The sequence below is a fragment of the Polyodon spathula genome, chromosome 8 (genome assembly GCF_017654505.1).
Source record: "Polyodon spathula isolate WHYD16114869_AA chromosome 8, ASM1765450v1, whole genome shotgun sequence".
Lineage (NCBI taxonomy): Eukaryota > Metazoa > Chordata > Actinopteri > Acipenseriformes > Polyodontidae > Polyodon > Polyodon spathula.
Genome location: NC_054541.1, coordinates 33,993,719 through 34,017,961, shown reverse-complemented (window position 1 = coordinate 34,017,961; position 24,243 = coordinate 33,993,719). Strand labels below are relative to the sequence as shown.

General features: G+C 41.1%; 1 protein-coding gene across 1 annotated transcript; it reads left to right on the top strand.

Moving 5' to 3' along the window:
- Positions 1 to 22,475, top strand: LOC121319837 (leukotriene A-4 hydrolase-like). The gene is made up of 19 exons (XM_041257693.1): positions 1 to 271; positions 2,426 to 2,556; positions 4,736 to 4,856; positions 5,774 to 5,842; positions 6,543 to 6,647; positions 7,587 to 7,639; positions 9,239 to 9,311; positions 10,130 to 10,270; positions 10,776 to 10,799; positions 10,906 to 10,976; positions 16,866 to 16,977; positions 17,164 to 17,308; positions 17,670 to 17,773; positions 17,959 to 18,029; positions 18,334 to 18,388; positions 18,814 to 18,909; positions 19,492 to 19,574; positions 21,659 to 21,763; positions 21,981 to 22,475. The coding sequence occupies exons 1-19, from the start codon at positions 56 to 58 to the stop codon at positions 22,117 to 22,119; spliced, it is 1,914 nt and encodes a 637-aa protein (XP_041113627.1). The 5' UTR covers positions 1 to 55; the 3' UTR covers positions 22,120 to 22,475.
- The last annotated feature ends 1,768 nt before the right edge of the window (positions 22,476 to 24,243 follow it).

Below are 24,243 nucleotides of genomic sequence, written 5' to 3'. Positions count from 1 at the left end.
GAACGGTAATAACTACAGTCCCAGTAAGCACAGCGCACTGCCCTGCCCCGTGTGGATGTATGGTATCGCTGTCTGCAGCTGTGCTTTCTGGAGAACATCATTGAACTCTCGAGTCATGGCAACAGTGACGGATCCCAGCTCCTTTGCTTCATTCTCCAAGTGCATCACCAAACACTTGAATCTGCGCTTTCATGTAGATTTTGACCATCACGCTATTAAAGGGAACGTCGCTCTAACTATAGAGGCATTGGAAAACAAATTGTCTAGCCTGGTAACGTTGTCTATTTTCTTCTATAATACCGACTACAGTATATGCCTTTAATTCATTCATCTGTAAATTGTTAACAGCAGTAATATGTGAACTATGTACAATATATCAATGTCTATAGAATCAAATGCTTATGATGAAAATGTTGTTTTTGTGATGTCTGCTGTTACTGTGTATGTCAATCGCAATTGAATTACTGTGAATGAGTACGGTCCCAGATACGAATCCTACTTATATATAATCTGTAATTTCATTGCAGACTTTTAAATACATATTCTTAGTTTTTGGTACAATAAACTGCGTTAGACACGGTAAGCCGTGCCGTGCCATCTCTTTCTACCTTTGTTTTTGTCTGTCACTGGGTCTGAAGACGCAGGTGTGTCTTGTTCTGCAGATGTTAACTTCGCGAAGAGTTAACAAACTATTGACAGATGGAATTATTTTGTGGTCGACATTACCAATTGCAAACACAGTGATTCTCATCCAAGTATAAACTCTTTGAGCAACCACAACAGAAAGATAATGCAAAAAGTTAAATACACGAAATTGCCAATGTCTATGAATACTGTTTCATTGATATCAACTGCTTTAAATTAATCCTATACAATGTTGGGAACTTTATATATATATATATATATATATATATATATATATATATATATATATATATATACAAAAGTAGGAAAGTATGACATCTGGGGACTGTAACTACTACATATACCACACCCTGTGAAAACGTGTTATATATATATATATATATATATATATATATATATATATATATATATATATATATATATATATATATATATATATAATTACAAGTTTTCACAGTGGCAAAGTGTAGTTACAGTCCCCAGATGTCATACTTTCCTACTTTTGTATGGAATAGAACAAAATGTTAGAAGATAATTCATGAGAGTCTGGATTTGACTGTTAATCGCTTGTAAACGGGGGAGGAAAATTTGTAAGCAAAAAGCCGGATTAGATTAATTAAATTCTGAATGTCCACAAGTTGAATCATGAGACCTTTTTGACTTTGAAAGCTGTTGTTGAAATTTGATTTTCAAGTCATTTAAAAAGTGTTTTCAATTTCCTTCAAATGTTTTTTATTAGTTTAGTGTAAATTGTAAGGAAAATCAAACATAAGGTCAAGGATCCATTCTGTGTACTGTGCATCACTGTCAGTATGCATTGTGTTCAGTAGAGTTTGTATCACTGTCAGTATGCATTGTGTTCAGTAGAGTTTGTATCTCTGTCAGTATGCATTGTGTTCAGTAGAGTTTGTATCACTGTCAGTATGCATTGTGTTCAGTAGAGTTTGTATCAATGTCAGTATGCATTGTGTTCAGTAGAGTTTGTATCACTGTCAGTATGCATTGTGTTCAGTAGAGTTTGTATCACTGTCAGTATGCATTGTGTTCAGTAGAGTTTGTATCACTGTCAGTATGCATTGTGTTCAGTAGAGTTTGTATCACTGTCAGTATGCATTGTGTTCAGTAGAGTTTGTACCCCTGTCAGTATGCATTGTGTTCAGTAGAGTTTGTACCCCTGTCAGTATGCATTGTGGTTTATATATTGGAAGCCAGTTGTATTTACTGCCTTCGTTATACAGTAGCTAAAATGAGATGTCTTAGACGGACCTGTGACAGGGTTGTGCAGTAAGTTGGTCAATGAGCTGAAAAGTAAACCTGCAATGTGTGCAATAATATTATTTGAGCCTCGGACTATAGTCCTTTTGATCATATTTTTTAAAGGCTGTATCAGTTGATGTGTTTGTTACAATTTTAGCAAATTCTTTTTTTTTTAATTGTAGCTGGTGGCTCCCTTGTGTAACATGTTACCAGATTTACTGTCCTTTTGTGTAAGCCTTCACTTCTTCATTTTACATTTCCTTCTTTGACTTATGCTGTTATACATTTTGCGTTCACTTTTGCATTTTCACTATCCCCTTTTTTCTGTGCAGCTTTATGTTGTGTAATACTTGGCTATTCCAACATCTTTTACAAACCTTATTTAATTGTTTAAGATGCATTAGATTTGCACTTACTGTATGAATTTAAAAATAAAAAAAATAAAAACAGAAGGGGAAAATATTTCTATTGTGTAGCGTTATCCTTTTTAAAAATTTAATAACATTTTTGTGTTTAACTTCAGATTTTGGACACAAAGGACCTGAAAATAAATAAAGTTACAGCCAATGGACAGGATGCCAAGTTTACTTTGGGAACGGCACACAGCTTCAATGGCTCCCCCTTGGAGATCACCCTTCCATTTGAGTTGTCCAGGTAAATGTGCAAGCAGCAGCAGCTAAGTGTGCATTTCAACATTGCTGCTTTGTGGTCACAAAGCTTCTTCAGGCAGAGTGGAGAGGGTATTTTGCAATCCAATAAGGGAAGTTAACAGTGGTGACTTTAAGAAGTGTAATCAGTGAATCTTTAATCTTTATTATATATATATATATATATATATATATATATATATATATATATATATATATATTTTTTATGGTACCTAGTGATTCTCATCCTATTTTTTGAAGAGATGTTGCAAGATATGTTTCCGTTATTACTCAGCATCAGCCAATACCCACATGATTGACTTTAATTAAAGCAAATTCAGTGTTTTTAAAATTGATATATTGTAACAAAGCCTTACAGCTGAGACTCATTCCCACCCTTTTAAATACACAGACCCAGACACAAGAATTGCAAAGAAAAGCACTTTTATTATTTACAAAAGTGAAAATAAAACAAGTAGTGCTAAACTAAACTTTTTAAAAGAACCCTAAACTATAAATCATGTGTGTATTGGCTGATGCTGAGTAATAACAGAAAAATGTCTTGCCACATCTCTTCAAAAAACATGATGCCTAACTAAAAAACATTATTATATATATATATATATAATATATATATATATATATATATATATATATATATATATATATATATATATACACACACACACACCAGGTTTTATAGTTTAGCAAAACTCTCAGTTCACTTTAAGGTTCACACAGTACGTTGTGTTTTTTGTGTTTGTTTTTTTTAGTTCCGACCACACAGGCATCACACAGATAGTCCTGATTGCAGGGTTTACTTGCCTTTATGCAGGGGCTTAATCAGCCTCAGGTGCTTCAAATTACAACGGAGATAAGTGACTCCCCTCTGGTGCCTGTTAATCTACACTACCGGTCAAAAGTTTTAGAACACCCACGGAGCCAGGATGGGTTTAAATATCTGGGGGTCTTTTTAGGCAATGAGAAAGTAGAACAGTTAAACTGGGATGGGGTTCTAGAAAAAGCAAAATGTCGCTTGCAGAGGTGGCGGCGACTTCTTCCACAAATGTCTTTCAGAGGAAGAGTTTTGGTTTTAAATAATTTGGTTGCTTCCAGTCTCTGGCATAAATTGATCTGTGAGGAACCTCCGCAATTCTTGATTCAACAGATTCAGTCTCTGCTCTTATTTTTTTTTTGGAATGGGTGTTATTGGTTAAAGCAGTGTGTGTTGTATCTACCACTGGAAGAGGGTGGACAAGGTCTTATGAATATTGAGTGCCGGCTGCCTTTAGGGTTCAGGCTCTGAGAAAATTGTTTTTCTCTCCAGTAAAGCTGCCATGGAGGGAACTGGCATTTTCTTTTCTTCATCAGGTTGGAGGGCTTGGTTTTGATTTTAATTTGTTGTTTTTAGACTTTGACAAAATGCAGTTTTCATGCCTTGCCTTCTTTTATAGGAGTGTGCTGAGGGCTTGGACGTTACTAAAGGCTGAATATGTTGACCCACTGGATCCTTTTGGGGTTCTGGAGTAGCCTTTGCTATTTAATCCACACCTTAATACTTCCTTTAATAGTTCAGAATCTTTTAACGATTCTCTCTTAAGGGCTAAAATAGTAAAGATTGTGATCTGATAGACACAGAGCAGTGTGTCTGGAAAAGTCCTGAATGTGTGGCCGGTGCTCTGGCCATGCGGTCTGTGCATGTGGCAGATCTGTATCTGGCACAGCTGCGTGAAGCTCTGTCTCTGGAGTGGCGAGAGGCACTGGGGCGTGTTTTTGATGAACGTCGAATACCTCAGCGAACTCCATTTCCTTCTTTGCTAATCTCCCCTGCGATAAGTCATTTTGGAATGGCAAGATTTTAAAGGTGAAGGATTTGTGTAAATTCCAGTTTAATTTTTTAGAGGGGAAAAAAGTTTATGGAATTTGTGTAAAAGTTAAACAGCAGAAACTACTTGAAGTACTTCCAGATATCCATTGGAGGGAACAACTGGGAGCAGGAGAGGAGGATAAGCCAGCCTGGAGGACTTTATATAAACCCCCCCCTTAATAAAAAATCAGGGGATATGCAATGGCAACTCCTGCATACAATCTTGGCTGTTAATGCATTGCATGAGGACATTTTGGAACCTTAAGGATAACCTAATTTCTTAAGCATATATATAACTGAGAGATCTGCCTTGTTTCAGGGGTCAGCACGTGATCATTGAAGTGTCTTATGAGACCTCGCCACAAGCCTTCGCACTGCAGTGGCTCACCCCTGAGCAGACAGCAGGGAAGAAGCACCCCTATCTCTTCAGTCAGTGCCAGGTATGACACCTAGACCACACCCCTTCCTTCAATACCACAGACAAGGGCACCGTGTAAATGTACCTCGGCTGTAAATACAATCTGCCAGTAACTGGTGCTGAACATGATGTGCAAAATAAAATGTAAAGACTTTCAATGGGCCAGGTCCCTGGAACTGGGTCCTGTGTTCTATAATGAATTTGTTACTGACAAAAAAACTAGATATGGAATGTCATCCATGTTCTGGCATTAATGTTTTCGTAGGAAATTATTCCATGTGTACTATGAAGTGCAGGGGTCATTGGTTTTCTTGCTGATCTCAAAGGATTTAGTTTCTGTAAATCTATTTTTGAAATATCTAATGAAAGGAAAAAGGTTCTGTACCTTAATCTGCAGTAAACCTGGTAAGAAAATGCGCACTGCGCCTTCATTTTCAATACTTAACCAGCCCACAGGTTGACTGGAACGCCTGCTTATTGCTCAGTGATGAAGATTACAGCTGGTTTTAGCTTGAATTAAGCTGTTGGAATCCATACTGGTAATACCACATGAGAAGCAAAATTAACAGTCCATATTGGTTTGGTTTCTCCACGCTTTATCTAAACTTGTCTTACTGAACTTGGTCCAATTATATGACTAAATAGTGTAAACAAAAAAAAAAAAACCTTACAACACCGCTATTTTTGGAATATATTAAATTGTTAAATTAAAAGAGAATGGGTAGGGGTTGGGGCTTCGTCATGGTGAAGTAGCTCCCAAAAAGCAGACCTGGAGTCACAGTTAGGAGTTAGGAAACTCATGGTGAAGGTTTAGTAAGTTAGTAAAAATATTTTTTAAATACCTGTATGAATTGCAGTGAAGGTTGTTAAACTAAGACATCCTTTACAGCTGTATGTTTGGATCTAGGTCATTATTTCTGTATAACTTGTTTGTTTCAGGCTACCCATTGCCGGACCATGATCCCATGTCAGGATACACCATCTGTGAAGCATACTTACTATGCTCAGGTATGTTATTCTGAGAACACGACACAGCCCTAGCATAAGCCACCTCTCATCAGGGTACAGTTGTATGCCACAAGACTTTATCAGTACACACTGTTTTATCAATACGTAAATAATACAATAGAGAGGATTTTATGCTTCACAAAAGGGCATTATAAAGAGGCAGCAATGTGCAGTTGCTGAAAGAGTAGGCAGAAGCTTCCACTTAGTTCTAAAGAGTCACAGGGAGGCTGTGGTTGGTGCAGTGTGTATTCCCAGCAGACCATAATCTTCCACTAGACTTTTCAGGGTGGGCTCCTGTTAATTGTTGCCAACAAATAAACATTTACATAGCCTAAGATTTGATTTAAACTTTGGGTAACTGTAGTACAGGCTAATATTTACTACCCTGCCAACAGTTGTGATTTAATCAGGAGCCATCCTAATTACTCCTCTGATATCTAAGATAATGGGCACAAAATGTTCAAATTTCTCTGTCAGTATTTAACAACCTTCTGTTCATGTCTGGAATTTTGTGGTCTATGTATTTTGTCTTGTCCTTTAAGCTGAAACATGCTTTTGTAAAACTGTGTATTTGTGTTGTTTATTTAACATTCTACAGTACGTTTACAGTATTAAGGGCATTATATTTTCCATACCTGTAGTTTATCATCATGTCACTAGGTTTATATATTGCTCAAAAGGGGTTTTCTCTTTGAACCAGGTCTCCGTGCCAAAGGAGTTGGTGGCTGTTATGAGTGCTGTCAGGGATGGCCAGGAGGCCGACCCCAAGGACAGCAGCAGGACCATCTATCGATTCAGGCAAGCTGTAAGTGCTAGAGCCCTTAGAATAGGGGTAGGGTGACATGTATTTGATAGGACAGTGGTGCTGACAGTTTAATTCTGTGGTGAAACAAAGATTTGCAGTATAAAATGAACAAACCCTTTATTTAAAATAATGTAAATCTACGCAGGTATGGGCTATAATTTCTCAAACTCGGTCCTGGGGACCCCCTGTGGCTGCTGGTTTTCATTCCAACCGAGCTCTCAATTACATAACTAGACCCTTAATTGAACTGATCATTTGCTTAAACAGACCTTTTTACTTGTTGCATATTTAAAGTTAGCTGTAACATTTTATAAGTAATTTGAACTGCAACTGCTTAAGAGCTGAAAACAAGTCAAAAGGTCAAATTAAGCAAATGATCAGTTCAATTAAGGGTCTAGTTAAGTAATTGAGAGCCCGGTTGGAATGAAAACCAGCAGCAACAGGGGGTCCCCAGGACCGAGTTTGAGAAGCCCTAGGCTATAGAAAGATGACTGTTTTAAATATTGCAGGCAACAGATCTAATAGTTTTTTGGGTAATGATAACATCTTTAACATCCTTTGGTCAGGAAGATATTGAGTTCTTGTAAAATTAAATTGCATGTTCAGCATTATGAAACTAAAGATGTTGCTCTTTTATGGTGTCTTTTTAGCTGAACCATAGATAAACGATTGGTATGTTAATCGGTAGAGATATTTTTCTAGGCACATCCTTTGGTTAGCCTGCGGACTGACATCTAAATACCACTGTTGCTGCCTTAATATTGACAAAGTTACAGGCAGTGAAAGAGAATACTGCAAATAAACACAGCCCTTGCAGAGAGGGGGAATAATAATATAATGGCTGTTATCTAGCCATTTAGAAATGACTGCAAAATAATTCTGAAGTTGGGATGAGAACCGAGTGTGTTTAATCTAACAGTATGTTTTCTTATTAAATAGGTGGCAATGCCGTCATACTTGATTGCTATTGTAGTTGGTGCATTAGAGAGCAGGTGAGTTCAAGTATGCTTCGTTGGATTTGAGAATATGTGGTTCTATGTACAGTAAGATGAGGGTCTTATTTATTGTTGTAGTTTGTCCTTGAAAATTATAGGTAAGCAGTCAAGACGACTTGTTATTAATGTCTTGCTACAGCAGTGTGACCAGGAAGGCTTTGCAGGGGTGATGCCAGACCAGAAACACACTCCAAAACAAGGACTGGCGGGTGAAAACTGATCCATGGCGCTCAGTATATTTATTAACAAAATAAACAGTTTGAACAAAAATACACACAAACAAAAAGGCGCGTTGGTTAAACAAATAAACAACAGAAACAAAACAAGTATCGTGTTGGTTTTTAGCCAGCACGTATAGCAATTCTCCTCTGACATTCTCAAACTTGAGCGCAGACAGCTGCAGGCTTTTATATTCTGGCCGAGAGGTTAACTGGCTATTAATTAATTACCTTATTACCCCTCGGCCATAGTCTGCACGAGATTAATAAGGATGCTTGACTGTCAGACAGTTATATAATCAGTAGCTTATCAGTCACGCATCCTCACAAGGTTTTTCAAAATCAAATACAAAATGCGGCTTTTCGCCGTCACATTTATACATATAAATCATAATACAAAAATATAATAAACAAAGGGGCGGGACACTGCCAGAAGCAGTTAGAAGTGAAACAATAAGTAACATCAAGTAACTAGTTTTGGCTAATGCCTTTGTCAATATGTGCTACAGTGCTTTCCAGAGGGGGAAGTAAAATAATGACCCCAAACTTAATTCTGAAGGTAAATAAGTGGTGCATCATCTCTGTGTGTCCTGTCAGCCATTCATAACGCTGTGCCATAGCTGTGTGCTCTCGCTATCTTGCTGCAGTTCTGATTGTTATTTTCTCGGTCCCTTACTTCAGCACCCCCAATGGATGACCTATGTTGCTTCTGCAGTTTCACATCCTGTTTGCAGTCATACCAGCTTACCAGACCTCAGCAGCAAAGCAAATGTTAGAAATAAGAAACTTCCTATATAATAATAATAATATAATCTTTTATATAGCACCTTTCTTAATGGACCACCATCACAAAGCACTTTACAAGATATGAGACTAGGGTGTGTGAACTATGCATCTGTTGCAGAATCACTTAAAACAGCATCTCACCCAAAAGACGGAGAACAAGGAGGTTAAGTGACTTGCTCACGGTCACACGATGAGTCAGTGGCTGAGCTGGGATTTGAACCGGGGTCCTCGTGGTTAGAAGCCCATTGCTTTAACCACTGCACCAGACAGTCTTCTATAGGATTCCTTGAATATTCTTTTTATCTCACACTGTTGATTTGTTAGTTATAATTTATAATGTAAGAATATTTTAAACAGAGATGGTCTGTACAGAGGACGTAACACTTCTTCCAAAAAGTTGTGGTTTTACCCTCCAGACGAAATGCCCATAAACGTCACGCATTTTGCGTTACCATTTTTTCTGGTAAATTTATATTCATACTTTTAGTTCTTCATTAGTGTAGGCAAGGCAGCCACAGAAACAACATTTTGCATCTGTTCTGAACTCCTCAAGTATGTGTTTAAAACATCTGATTTTATATTTTTGTTTCAGAGAGATTGGACCTAGAACTACAGTGTGGTCAGAGAAGGAGATGGTGGATCTTGCAGCTTATGAGTTTGCTGAGGTGGGTCATGTTTAATAGCATCTTGTGACAAATTGCCCGCCCCTGTGTGTATTTTCTGTTATATGTTGCGTGTGGTGTGTTTAAAATGTTGGTGTATAGTCATTGGTACACGGGATATAAACCGGTCTGTGTAACACGAGTGTTTAAAATGTATATTGTATTTAGGCATGAGGATTGCACAGCACTTCACGTGCAAGTAAAATGTAATAATATGTGAGCACGGGGAATTGCACTCTATTAATTCACGTGCAGTTGTACCGCGACTCCAATTGAATGATTGATTAGCAATCGAGTCTCGGTACAGCTGCATAAAAGCAGCATGTTTTCACCCACTCGGGGTTGTGTGTTCGGTGAGTGGAGAACGTGATTGGAGACGGCAGTAATAATAATAATAATAATAGTAGTAGTAGTAAAATATCTGCTCACCGTGTTTTGTTTAGTCAATTTTGTTTGTCTGTTTATCTTGATGAATGTGCCATGTCCTGTTTTTGTTTGTTACAACCATTTATTTCCTGACTGTCTGTTCACTTATTAAATGCTGAGCGAGACCATTCGCTCAGCTCCACCAAACTCCACCTCTCTGTTGCTTATTTTCTGGCTCTGGTCTGACGCCACCCACTCCGGCCATCTTTGTGACACATCTCCACACAAGTTTAAAATGAATCTCTGTCTATCTGGTAACAACACTATCATCCTGCAGCATGATTAAACACAGACATAATCACGTGGTTTCTTATAGTTTAACCTTAGAATTCTGATTGAGAGTTTTGAAGTTATGGACGAGTATTAATATATTCAATTTCAAACTTGAATTTCAGACTGAAACAATGCTGAAGACTGCTGAGCAGCTGGCCGGGCCCTATGTGTGGGGACAGTATGACCTTCTGGTACTTCCACCTTCCTTCCCTTATGGTGGTATGGAGAATCCATGTCTCACCTTTGCAACCCCAACCCTGCTGGTAAGTCAGGAATCTTGTTCTAACCAAAATCCCTGTTTCTGTGAAAAAAAGAATAATAATAATAATAATAATAATAATAATAATAATAATAATAATAATAATAATAATAATAATAATAATAATTACCCTGCAAGGTTTATTTGCAGAATGCTTGCCTTTAAATAAAAAAGAGGCTTTCTTGTCTGTTTAAAGTATTTGTTTCAGTTTCTCAATTTTTTTTCTTCCTGTTTTTACCAGTTCCGTGAATGAAAGAGGATGTGGTGACTGTAAGCAGCCACTACAATTATATATATTATATATATATATATTTTATATTTCCACACTGTAACATCCTACTGATACATGTTGATGCAATAGCTACAGCAGGTTAGGTTATTTTGAGTGTGTGTTTTTATAGCTGGTGAATTGAGAAATTCAAGTAACGTCCTTTATGATGAAAGATGAAAAGAACACAGATTTCTGTTTAGGCTGAACACGGAATAATGTGTTTTTGTTCCTGTTTCAGGCTGGAGACCGATCCTTAGCCAGTGTAAGTAATCAGCCGCAGCTGTGAGCTTTAAAAGCATGTTTTGTTGTGTTCTAGTTCTGTCTGATACTTATCACAGCGTTTTGATTGTCATTGTTTTTCTCTCTAGGTAATTGCACATGAAATCTCCCACAGCTGGACGGGCAACCTGGTGACCAACAAAACATGGGAGCACTTCTGGTACATTTTGGGGCAACAAGAACATTAAAAATACACTGAAGTTCCCTTTCAATTCGAAAATAACCATTAACATATGGGACATTGCCGTCAGGTAGTAGGGATTGGCCGAGCTTTATAGCAAAGCTGCCGATAGGCCTCTGTGCGAGCTGCCGTGTAAGCCCGCCCCCCTGGGAGCTTACTATACGCAGCGCGCAGAGACTCTCTTCCTCTTTTGTCTTCAGCATTGGTAGCGGTAGGTACTAGAGCCTGTGACTGTCTGTACTCAAAAAGCTTAGGCTTGAGAAGCTGGTTTTGGCCCCTTCTCCGAGTTTATTATTGGTTACTGGATTTTATAATTGTGTTATATATTTTTTATATATATTACATTATATCCTTCACGCTTTGCTTCGGCATCGCGTTTTTGTGTAACCTCGTGGTCTCCGTCTTCTGTTATTATAATTATTATAATTATTTATAATTATTAAATATTATTTATACTGTGTGTTTTGGATTGTATATATTTTTTCATATATATATATATATATATATATATATATATATATATATATATATATATATATATATATATATATATACATTGTTTAGGACGCGCGGCGTTGGCCTAGGCCACGCGCATAATGCAGCCTCGGTCTTGCGTGACTAGACCGTGTGTGTGTGTGTGTGTGTGTGTGTGTGTGTGTGTGTGTGTGTGTGTGTGGAGTCTGCTTTGCAGCCCGCTATTATCTTCCACTGCTGTGTGTTCCCCACCGTGTGGTAGCTGTACGGTTTGCCCTACAGCCCATCTACAGTACACCAAGCACTTGCTGCAGCGTTCCAGAATAATAAAAACAAAAAAAAAAAATCCCTTTCACCAGAAAAAGAAGACGACCACCAAGCACATTTTCCCCAGCACCAAGGTAAGTATATAAACACCATATAGACACCGTACCAGCACTAGCGTCTCCGCTCTGCGGGTCAGCTGATGCTTAGGCGTCTTGTGCTAGCGTCTCCACGCTCGGTACTGGCTCTGCGGGGTGTCAGCGCTTCGGCGCTTGGTGTAGCGCTTCCGCGCTTGGTGCAGCGCTTTGCGCTTGGGGCTTGGTGCTCGACGTTGATGCTCGACGCACGCACCTCGACGCATGCACCTCGACGCTCGGTGCTGGGCGCTTCGACGCCACGTACTCGACGCTCTGCGCTTCGAAGCCACGTACTCGACGCTCGCCGCATCGACGCTTGACGCTCTGCACTTCGGCGCTTTGACGCTCGCCTCATTGACGCTTGGCGCATCGACGCTACGCGTTTGACTCTCAGCGTATCTATGCTCGACGCTCGACATATCGACGCGCGGCGCTGTACGCTCAACGCTAAACGCTCGACTCATCGGTGTTCCCCGCTCGTTGCTCGATGTTTTCGATCGGAGCTCGGTCGATGTTTACTGTGCCGTATTCGCCCAAAATGTCGGGCTTTCACCGCTGTACGTCCTGTCAGGCAAAGCTGCCTGCCAGTGACCCACATGATGAGTGCATGGCATGCCTCGGGCCGGAGCACGCCGCATCTGTGCTGGCGGATAGGGCTTTTTGCCAGTCTTGCGCTGGTTTCCAACCAAGAAGTCAGTGGGTGGGCACTCCCCTTCATCGGGCTCTTCCCACACCATCTCAGCCCCGCCATCATCCACTGCAGCTCTCCACGAGCCCAGCCTCCCAGACTACATCTGTCAGAGGTCCCCCACCGGACGCGCTCGGGCTAGCAGCCCCTCCCCTTCTAGGGCACGCCCTCGTTGGGAATCTAGATCGCGCTCTAGATCGCCTTGGCGTAGGGGACGTGGCAGAGCTAACCTTCAAAATGCCCCAATTTATGGAGGTCATGATGGGACAGTAGTCCCTGCTTATGTCCCTGGCTACAGCAGGACCTCGAGCCCCAGAGCAGGCCGCCGGGCCCGTCTCCAGCCAACCAACGGCCCCTCCTGAACCTCCATTGGCTAGTTCCCTCCCAATGCAGTCGCATAAGGACTGGGATATTGACGCCATCTCCAGAGATGCTTCTGACATCCTGGAAGGGGACAGTGTATAGGCTGAGGTAGCCTCCCAACACTCAGAACAGGATGTTGAGTCTGAGCTGATGGACACTGATGACTCTATATGGTCTGTGGTTGAAAGAGCAAACGGCCAATTAGGCATCGATTGGCCCCAGACATAGCTTCCCCGGCGATCTCTGTTCGAGTCGCCTTCAGCCCAGTCCCATCAGTCCAGGATGCTCCCAGCATTCCCAGACTTCATCAAGGAAGTGGAGTCTACCTGGGGGGCTCCAGCCTCTGCTCCTGCGACGTCTAGCAAGGCTTTGGCCTTTACTATGCAGGGGGCCAGTGAGGCCGGCCTAGCGTCCTTTCCACCTGTGGACGCTGCGTTCGCCGCATTGGTGAAGACGCGGACACTGTCTGGGCTTACCAAAGACCCAGTATGTCCTAACAAGCAGTGCAGGACCACAGAAATACACCTTTAAAAAAGGGTACTCTGCGGCCACGGAGGCAGTCAGGCTGTCTAATATAGCCAGTCTACTGACGGTATACCAGACGGCACTGATAAGAGATTTACCTGAGTGCCCTTCTGCGAGCTGGGTACTGTCAGCCAGCTGCTGGTAAGGCTGGCCCAGTTAAACGCGCGGGCGCAAGGCAGGAGCATTGCTTCCTTGGTGGTGGCCAGAAGACAGCTCTGGCTCTCGCAGGTGAGAGTGCAGGAGCCTGATAAGGCCCCCTTGCTGGACGCTCCAATCACTCCCGGACACACGTTTGGTCCGGCAGTGGAAGAGATGCTGCAACGCTCTGCCAAGGCACGGGAGGCATCACAGCAAATGGCCAAAATGTGGCCAAGTAAGCATTTCCAGCCGAAGCGGCCTCAGGAACAGCCTTGGTGAAAAACACCGCCACAGCAGCAGGCGCAACCTCGGGGTAGCAGGACTTCCCGCAGGTCCATCAGCACACAGCCAGCCTGGTTTTCCAAGACCGCGGCGCGTGGAATGGCGCCCTAGAGGTGGTGGCAAGTCGTGTCCTCGTGGCGCTAGCCAGGCCCCTCATGAGCGAGCCCAACCAAAGCAGCCCTGAGACATCCAGGCAGCTATTAGCTCACCCCTACACCGTTCCACAGATCCAGTTCTGGCAACAGTGCGCCAACGACATCTGGGTGCACAAGACCATCTCCACTGGGTACACCCTTCAGTTCCGGTTAAAGCCTCCCCCCTTCAGGGGGGTGGTTGTAACAGCAGTGAAGGACTCGGTTCAGTCCTCAGCTCTGAATGCAGAGATACAGGCACTGCTCAGGAAGCGTGCCATTCAACAAGTAGACCCTGCTCTGATCGACCAGGGGTTCTATTCAAAGTACTTTCTAGTGCCCAAAAAGGACGGCAGGTTCCGCCCTATTCTAGATCTGCGAGCACTGAACAGATACCTACAGCGGTTATCATTCAGGATGCTTACGCACAGGCACATTATCCAGTCAATTCCGGAGGGGCGACTGGTTTACCACCGTGGACCTGACAGATGCGTACTTCCATGTACCCATCTGCCCGGATCACAGGAAGTATATGCGTTTCGCATTCCAGAGCAGGGTGTACGAGTTTTGTGTTCTCCCATTCGGTCTGTCTCTAGCTCCTCGAACCTTTTCCAAATGTATGGATGCCATTTTAGCTCCTTTGCGGGATCAAGGTGTCCGACTGCTGAACTACCTGGACGACTGGCTCATCTGCACGCAGTCCAAGGAGCAGCTGGCACAGCACACAGTGATGGTTACGAACCATCTTCAGTGGCTGGGTCTGAAGGTCAATTCAGAGAAGAGCCGCCTTGTGCCAAGCCAACAGACCGAGTTTGTGGGGTTGCATCTGGACTCAGTGTCCATGGAAGCGACCCTGTCAACAGAAAGAGTTGTCTTGCTGGAACGGTGTCTCTCCCTGTTCAGGTTGAGAGAAACAATCAGCATGGAGCTGTGTCAGCGCATGCTGGGGCTGATGGCTGCCGCCTCACAAGCCCTTCCCTTGGGCTTATTACACCAGAGACCTCTACAGGCCTGGTTCAATGCCTTCGCGTTACATCCGCAGAGAGACAAACATCGCAGGTTGACGGTATCCCAGACCTGCTGGGAAGCACTGCGCTGGTGGAAAGTTCCGGCAAACATCCGCCAGGGCGTTCGCCTGGGTCCCATCTTCCGGAGGGAAGTGGTTACAACTGACGCTTCCAACCAAGGTTGGGGAGCAGTCTGGAATGGCTCAGGGACCCGCGGAGTGTGGTCAGGACCCTGGAGGTCAGCCCACATCAACGCTCTAGAACTCAGAGCAGTGGACCTCGCCATTCGGCACTTCTCGCCAGTGCTTCTGGGCAAGCACGTGTTGGTGCGGTCGGACAACACCACGGTTGTGGCGTATATCAACCGCCAGGGCGGCCTACGGTCCCCCCACCTTCACCGAATGGTAGCATGGCTGTTGCTATGGGCACAGCCGCGCTTGACATCTCTGTGCGCGGTTCACCTACCGGGCAGAGTCAATTACGCAGTGGACCTCCTCTCCAGAGGAGGTCCTCTTGCAGGAGAATGGCATCTCCACCCTCAGGTGGTAGAGCGCATCTGGGAATGGTTTGGCAGAGCATAAGTAGATCGCTTCGCGAGAGACCACGCACTGCCCCCTATGGTTCTCGGTGAGGGATCCCGACAGCCCCCTAGGAGTCGACGCACTGGCTCACAATTGGCCGCCAGTCCTCCTATATGCATTTCCACCGACTCCGATGCTCCCCGCCTTCTTAGAGAAGGTCAGGGTAGAGCGAGCGACAGTCATTCTGATCGCTCCTCGGTGGCCTCAGAGAGTATGGTTCCCGAGCGTGGTGCAGTTACTGCATGGTCAACTGCGGGAGCTTCCCCTACGAGCAGACCTGTTGTCCCAGGCCGAAGGTCGGCTTTGGCACTCAAACCCCAAGCTCATGCAGCTATGGGCTTGGCCCCTGAGTGGGAGCGCCTGTCAGCCTTAGAGCTTTCAACAGCAGTGATCTCGACCATTCAGAGCGCCAGAGCGCCCTCTACCAGGTCGCAGTACACATACAAATGGCAGTTGTTCCAAGATTGGTGTCTGGCTGGGGGCCTTGACCCAATATCTTGTCCTGTGGCAGTAATATTACAGTTTCTGCAGAAACTGTTAGATTAAGGGAAATCTCCCTCTACAATTAAAGTGTATTTAGTCGCCATATCAGCCTGCCATGTACGCATTGACGGATTATCACCTGGTTCCCATTTTTTGGCATCACAGTTCTTTAAAGGCGCAAGACGCTTGCGACCTCCAAGAGTGACCAACTTACCGCCATGGAGTCTTGACGTGGTGCTAGAAGCCCTTACCAAGGCACTGTTTGAGCCTCTCCACTCAGTGGATATGAAGCTCATGTCTATGAAAACCACGTTTTTGCTGTCGGTAGTGTCAGCAAAACACGTCAGTGAATTACATGCACCGGGCGGGGGCGGGCTTACACGGCAGCTCGCACAGAGGCCTATCGGCAGCTTTGCTATAAAGCTCAGCCAATCCCTACTACCTGACGGCAATGTCCCATACGTTAATGGTTATTTTCTCTTTCAGGGAACCGGGGTTGCATCCGCAACCTATCGTTTTCTGTGTGTGCCTGGGGGGGATATTGTACATAACAGTGATTTTTGAATTTGCCAACAAAATGGCTGCACACTGGCCATTCTACTTCAAATGCAAACAGATGCTTCCCCCTACTTCTTATATCACCTGTCTGGTCTATACATCACTATCCGGGATCAACCTTGTTTTTATTGTAGGATCTGATGTATTCACAATCCAGGCTGCTATGGCTGCAGGAATTAAGACAGAAAACAATAACTAATCCTGCCTGATTAACATACAAGTTTGTTTCTCCATCAGGTTAAACGAAGGCCATACAGTCTACCTGGAGCGTATGATTGCGGGCCGTTTGTTCAATGAACAGTTCAGGCAGTTCAAAGCTATGGGAGGCTGGAAGGAGCTGCAGGATTCAGTAAGTTAGTCAGGCTGTGAATTTATGGAGGGTTTTTTTTTTTTAAATAAATACATTTGAAAAATTTGCCTGAGCTTGACTTTTTAAACGACACCTTACCAGGCAAACTGTTCATAACCACAAATTGTCAACTGGAAACCTCTATAGTAGGTGTTTGTCAACCTAAGTAACTGTTTTCCGCTTCAGATTAACACATTTGGAGCGAAGAACCCCCTGACCAACCTTGTTCCTGATCTGAACGAAGTGAATACAGATGAAGCCTTCTCCTTGGTCCCGTATGAAAAGGGGTTCGCTCTGCTTTACCACCTCGAGGAGCTGCTTGGGGGGCCAGGTAACCTGGAAGGCTGTAGTTGTGCATACGGGCCAGCTGTGCTGTGAAGCAGGCATGGCAGAAAGACAACAATTCAGTATTAAATTCATTTTGTTTATACAACTTCCACTTGATTATCCAGAGTCTTAGATTTGCCTGTACACTGAATTTCATAAAGCTGAAGAATTCAATGAAAATAATTGTTCATCGGGACCAAAACTTTTAAGTTCTCTCATTGGCTGATTATTTAATTAGACAGTAGTTAAACCTGCCTTTATGGCCCCGTTTCTTAACAAGCTGAGCATCAAAAACATTATTTATCATTTACAATGAATCTCTTTGCCGGAATGCCTCTGGACTGTTGTTATTTTGTTTTTGACAGAGGTGTTTATGGGTTTCATCAAGTCCTACATTCAAATGTTTGCCTATAGCAGTATCACCACAGATGACTGGAAAAACTACCTGTTTACATATTTCAAGGATAAGGTAGAGTGTTCATGTATTTTCAATCATCAAATAAATGAATACCCATTTAAACTCAGTTTAAATTACATATAATTTCTTGTATTGTGATACATGTTGAATTGTGCTCAGTTTTTAGTCAGTTCACATCAATATTTGTATATAAACTAAATACAGTTAGTTATATTTACAGTATACATTTCTACCAGGTTGACATTCTCAATAAAGTAGACTGGAATGGTTGGATGTATACCCCTGGCATGCCTCCAGTAAAACCACAGTAAGTAAATGACTTTCTTCATGAAAAGCACACTTCTTGCTGGCTGGCAGTACTAGGTGTGGATGTATGCATCTAGGTGTTTCATTGTATTTGGTTCGCTGTAGCTAGTTTTATTACAGGACTTGCTGTAGTAAACACATGCTTGGTAATGGGGGAGAACTCATTATTTCCTTGGTTGGTATAGCGTAGTGAAGTGAACGTGTTTTAGGGATGCCCATTGTGTGCTTCCTGAAGCTCAGTAATATGTAATGGTTGGTATGAATGAAATTTAAAAAAAGCAGTAACCATGGATGTATTTCCACAGATATGACACAACATTAGCAGATGCCTGCAATGCCTTATGCAAGAGATGGATCAAGGTTGGGATGGTTTTCATTGTGGATTGCAATCTAGTTACCATTGTTTGTTCTTTTTTTTTTGTTGTTGAACACACATGTACCATGTATAGCATAAAGTATGTTTCTAGTATATGGTTTAGTATGAATAAGCAAAGTATGTTAGCCATTTGATAACATCTTGGCTTAAGCTTTCACATTTTCAAGAGAAGGAATTCAAAATGACATATTCAGTATCTTTTCCATAGAAAGTGTTGTTAATTGATTTGCCATAATATTAGGATCCTTGCAAAGTTGTGTAATGAATATGAGAAATCTACTCGTGAAACTAGTATTTTTCTAATATTATTTTAATTATGGTGCCAAATTACAACTGCTATGATAACTGATGTTGCATTAAAACCTCCAAATACATTCGGTATCTGATGACTTTTTTTTTTTTCCTCAAGGCAAGCGAAGCTGATTTGAGCTCTTTCAGTGCCGCTGATCTGCAGAAGCTGTCTTCTCATCAAGTGATTGAGTTCCTTGCCCTGTTACTGCATGAGGTACTGTGTTGGTCTAGGTGGCAGATTGTGTTGGATGATCGTAAGTGTTGTATTGCTTGATTTTCAATGTTTCATAGTGTGAAATACTGGCTGGTTAGTATATTGTATTTTATGCTTCTAAGATTAGCTGTAAAAAGGGATTTGATTATGTACAGCACAACCTGTTATATCCAGTCCTGTAAATGTGATACCCTCTTTTACCCTGTGGACCTCTGGCATGTGTCATTTACACATGCTGCTGCAAACTGAACGGTACTGATGGAAACTGATTTTAATACGCATTTCATTATGGGTCTAAAACAGGAAATTCAGCTCTTGGCAGGAAAGATATCTTTACATGGACCCCTGGAACCAGTTCAATGGGATATGACCCTAATCCTTTATTAATAAGCACTTTATTAACAAGCAAGTAACATTATTGGAGCCAAGTGTGAGTTATATTCATACTGTCTTCATAGTTTTATCTAAGTGTGTAAAACTTGTATAACCTGAAACTTTGGACTTTCATACCAAGTGTTTTTTTTTTTTTATGAGGACCCTTCCTGTGGTTTATTATAAATCATTTGAGTTTGTTTGTTACAGGACCCAATTCCGCTGTCACACGTCAAGAGGATGCAGGAGGTATACAACTTCAATGCTGTCAAAAATTCAGAAATACGATTCAGGTATGTACAGGTGTTTTTAGTTTTTTCAAAATATATTCTGGCCCGGATATTCGAAAGGTTTGCGCACCACGCAGAGGGTTATGTGCGTCGCAAATGGCCGTTCTGTGCCGTATTCGAAACTTCTTTTTGCATGCCACAATCCGTTTTGCGCTGTGCACAAATATAATGTTTGCATGGTGTAATTTGGCGGGAGTGGTCGGCAATTTGCAAGATCCTGCCATGTTCAAAACTATGCGGCAAGCACAAAACCAGTTTTTTCAAGGCACAAAATAATGATTTTAAAAAGCAAGCCATAACTCCGCACACATCACTCCAGCACTCACTCACCCAATCATTGAAGTGAAACGCAGACGCTTTCCAAGGTACTACAACAATGGAAAACACCCAGCGATCATACAAGGTTCCATCCACATCTATATGATGATTACATTCAAAAGAATGATTGTGATAGCAGCATCACTAGTTTTAATACACGTTTTAAAAATAAACAGGGAACCTGCTATCATGATTGTTCTTTCGGACCAAAAGAAAACTAATCGCTTTCCCAAGCATACTTTCTTGGTGCTGAAAGAATAACTCCCAAAACAGAATCAAGAGTACAGCACGGTATATTGCAGTATATCAACCCTAGATTGATCAAGCAACAGTTTGCACCTCCTTAACTTGCATTCACATAGATTTCAATATCAAAGACACTCCTATGCTACTGAATACTGTATTTATCTGCGTTTTGAATGAAGTTAATGTATGAAAGGGGATCCTTTCTTATTCCACAGCCTGTTCATTCTGTTATTTAAGTTGAATTAATTGTCCCCCAGGCTTGTAAAGCAAGTTTTGATATAATTAAAAAAGCAGGTGATTCCAACTGGAGTATTAATATTATTAATTGTTGTTGTTTATGTATGTATGTATTTTCTTATAACAGATGCCCTTCTCCAGGGCGACTTGCAGTTCTTACAAAAAAACACGTTACAAAAATCAGATTAGATCAGTCCAAGCAGGGAGCAATAGCGATTTGATAACCAGGATCACGGCTAATACTGAGAAACAAACAAACAAAAAAAGGATGGTACTGTAACAGAAAACAAGAAAGTCAGAAAATGTAAATTAATTGGAATAGGTAACATGTACTCATATTTGTGTGACACCTGTCAAAATTATGGAGACAGAAGCAGAGAAATCATAAACTCCCTTCCCAGCAAACCGCACAACATCGATACATTTGTTTGAATTCTGTAGAATCTGTGATGGCCCTTTTAAATATTTAGCTTACCCATGCTAATGCCTGTGATAACGGTAAACATTAGATTCAAATGTGTGCATGTGCATAAATTTCATATGCTTAAGCACAAAAAATTTGGGATTGCTTTGAAGGCCAAATTTGAATGAAGATGGCTAGGTTTTGCGGTAAGCATGACAGGCTTGCAATGCGAAGAATGTTTCCATTGCATTACATTATTTCAATTCTGCACTTTCATGCGTAGCTCTTGTGCATTTCTGCTATATTGCTATTGAATGCGCAGGTGGTTTTGCAAGGCACAAATACATTTGCGAATTGAGCAAAAAACTGTTGTTTTCCAACTTCGTGCAGCTGTTTTGTGTTGGAAAATATACATTTTTGCAAGGCACACATTTTTCGAGGGTATTGCTCATTGGGGCCTATTTCTATTAAAGTGCTTAGATTACTTAACTACACTGATCTGTTCAAACAGCTTTGAATTTACATAGCACCACCGTTTATAGCATTAAAATCAATCAATTGAATTTACCTACATGAACTCTGTGTGTGTTTTGTGTCACGCTGGTCTACTAAAGCTAAATTTAAATAGGTTTTGGTTACATTTAAGAATACTGAATCATCATGGAACTCTCATTGGTATTTGTGGTATTGTAATTCTTGAGAAAAAAGCTACTGTCTGTCAGCATATATTTTGTGGTTATCCTTTTGTAATTATCAGTGCATTAAAAATGTACAGTCCTAAAGCTAGTGTCATTAGATGGTGGTATATTTATCATAAGATGTGAAATAGAGAACGTGTGGGTTTGTGTTTGATTACATTTTTATTATTTTGCAATTGTTTTAGATGGCTGCGTGTTTGTGTCCTTGCTAAGTGGGAGGGGGCAGTCCCTCTGGCCTTCCAGATGGCTACTGAGCAAGGCAGAATGAAGTTTACTCGCCCGCTTTTCCGGTAGCACTTCTTAATTTATTTGATTGAATTGTTGGTGGACATATTTACATGCAGTGTATATTTAACATTAGTTTCAAAGTTCAAGTGCTGCTCACTATTTAATGAACAGTTACAGTAACTGATTTAGCTTCTATATACTCATAGGTATTTTTATTATTTGGGGTTTACTTTTATATTGTGATTTACTTTATATATATTTTTTTCTCCTTTGTTTCAGAGAGCTGTACAATTTTGACAAGTACCGTGAGCAGGCTGTCAGTACCTTTCTGAAGTATAGGTCTGGAATGCACCCAGTCACAGCCATGCTTGTGGCCAAGGACCTGAAGATTGGCCAGGGGCAAAGCACTGCTTTGTAATAATTGGCTTAGACACGCAGCATTGGATTTCTCGCTCTTGGCAGCAGCGCTTGCATTAGTGTAAGCTAAGGGGAAGTGACTTTCAGACCAGTAAAAAAGTCATTATGAATTGATCAAGGTTTTTATAGCTTTTTATCACAAAAAATATGAAGGAGGGGGTGTAAAACCCCTCATCCTTTTATAAGATTGATTTAAAAAGAAAAAGTTAAATGAATGTTCCAACCCAAGTGATCGTATTGCAGCTATTGCAATGGTGTCGACTGCTTTCCAGTGGGGATGATCAGCTGAAGGGTTCCACTAATTGAATGCTTGCTAAACTGTTAAACACATTTAATAAAAATGCTTTTGCCTTTTGACTGATGTGTCGTATGTTTGCGTTTTGTATCACAAAGAGATTGAGAATCAAAACTTTCATTAAAATCTACATTTAGACACATTTCAAACTCTACTATAGCTTATGATGTAAAACAAAATAAACTGGATCACTTTTCCATTTTTTGTTGAAATTTAAAATATCCAATAGACCAATGTTATTTGTCCAGTAAGTTATGTGAATTCTGAGTGTTGCCACAAGAGGGCAGACATGCTTCCGCAAAAGAACCCAACTCAGAGGGTCCACTACAGCAGGGCTTCTCAAACTCGGTCCTGTGGACCCCCGTGCGGCTGCTGGTTTTCATTCAAACTGAGCTCTCAATTACTTAACTAGACCCTTAATTGAAATGATAATTTGCTTAATTAGACCTTTTTACTTGTTACTTAGAAAATGTTATAGCTAACTTGAAATATGCAACTGTCAAGAGATGAAAAGAAGTTAAAACAAAAAATAATAATTTAAGCAAATTATCAATTCAATTAAGGGTCTAGTTAAGTAACTAGAATGAAAACCAGCAGCCACAGGCGATCCGCAGGACAAAGTTTGAGAAGCCCTGGTCTGCAGGCTTCTGGAGGTCAGGTCAGGAAGATGAGGGCTTCCTTGACACAGTCAACTCCCAAGTTAATTCCACTAATCAGTGTTTTAATGTTACATTATCAAAATGGACCTGACGCCGTTTTATATTACTTTCCTCCTGTTGTCATCAAGTCACTTTTGGAGTACAAATGTTCAATAAACTAACATATCATCCTGTTTCGATGCCAGTAAAATAATGGATGTTGCACTCCTCTATACTGAAGTTCAAAGTGACAAACCCACCCACCTAACATTGTTATACCTTGCATTCAGCCATTTGATGTTGAATGCTTGTTTTGTATCTACTGTGTTTAATGATAATTGTTAGGGGATAGTGCTTTCTTTCTATCCAGCGTTGACGTTTCTTTTCAATATTTGTATAATCTCATGCATTAAACAAAATAAATACAAAGGCCGGTGTAACATCAATTTTTGCTACTTTGTTAAAATGTGCTACTGGTATCAATATATGACATGTATAAGCATCAAAATGTACTACCGGTACCAAAATTTCACCTGTATCTATAAACTTTACGCTGTGTGCCACTGTTTACCACATACCTGAAAATAACACCACACCGGCTTAATTCACATCCACTGCTGCTTTGATCATTAAAATAGATTTTTATGTTGGTAAAGACAGGGAAACTTGACAATGCAAAACTAGTTTCCTAATCTTTTATTTATTGTTTCTGCTGTGGATTTCCAGACTCTGTGTGTGTTATGCACATTTTGAAAGTTATATACTGTTAGATTTGTAAATTATTGTAAATACCCTAACTATTTTACCTCATACCAGTATAGATAGCTTTGACACATTTACTGATTTACGCATGGTCAAGATTCAGAATTGTCTGACTGAAGCCATAGTTGACTCTTAATTTTATAAGGCTTTTTGGATTTCCAGATTATCCTGGAAAAGCTGCTAAATAAAAATTAATATATTTTAAATTCACCTTCAATACAAACCCATGATAAAAGCTCACTGCTCTACACAATGGTAAAACTATAAGAAACGCTTAATAGAAGCACAGGCAAGCCTCAAAAATGAATCTTGCACTAACTCTAAGATGAGACTTCTGCACTCCACAATTCTGTCAATTTAGACATTTCAGGGACCTAACTAGGATTCAAGGACATGGTTCAGTTTTATTATAGGATAAAGTAAATAGAAT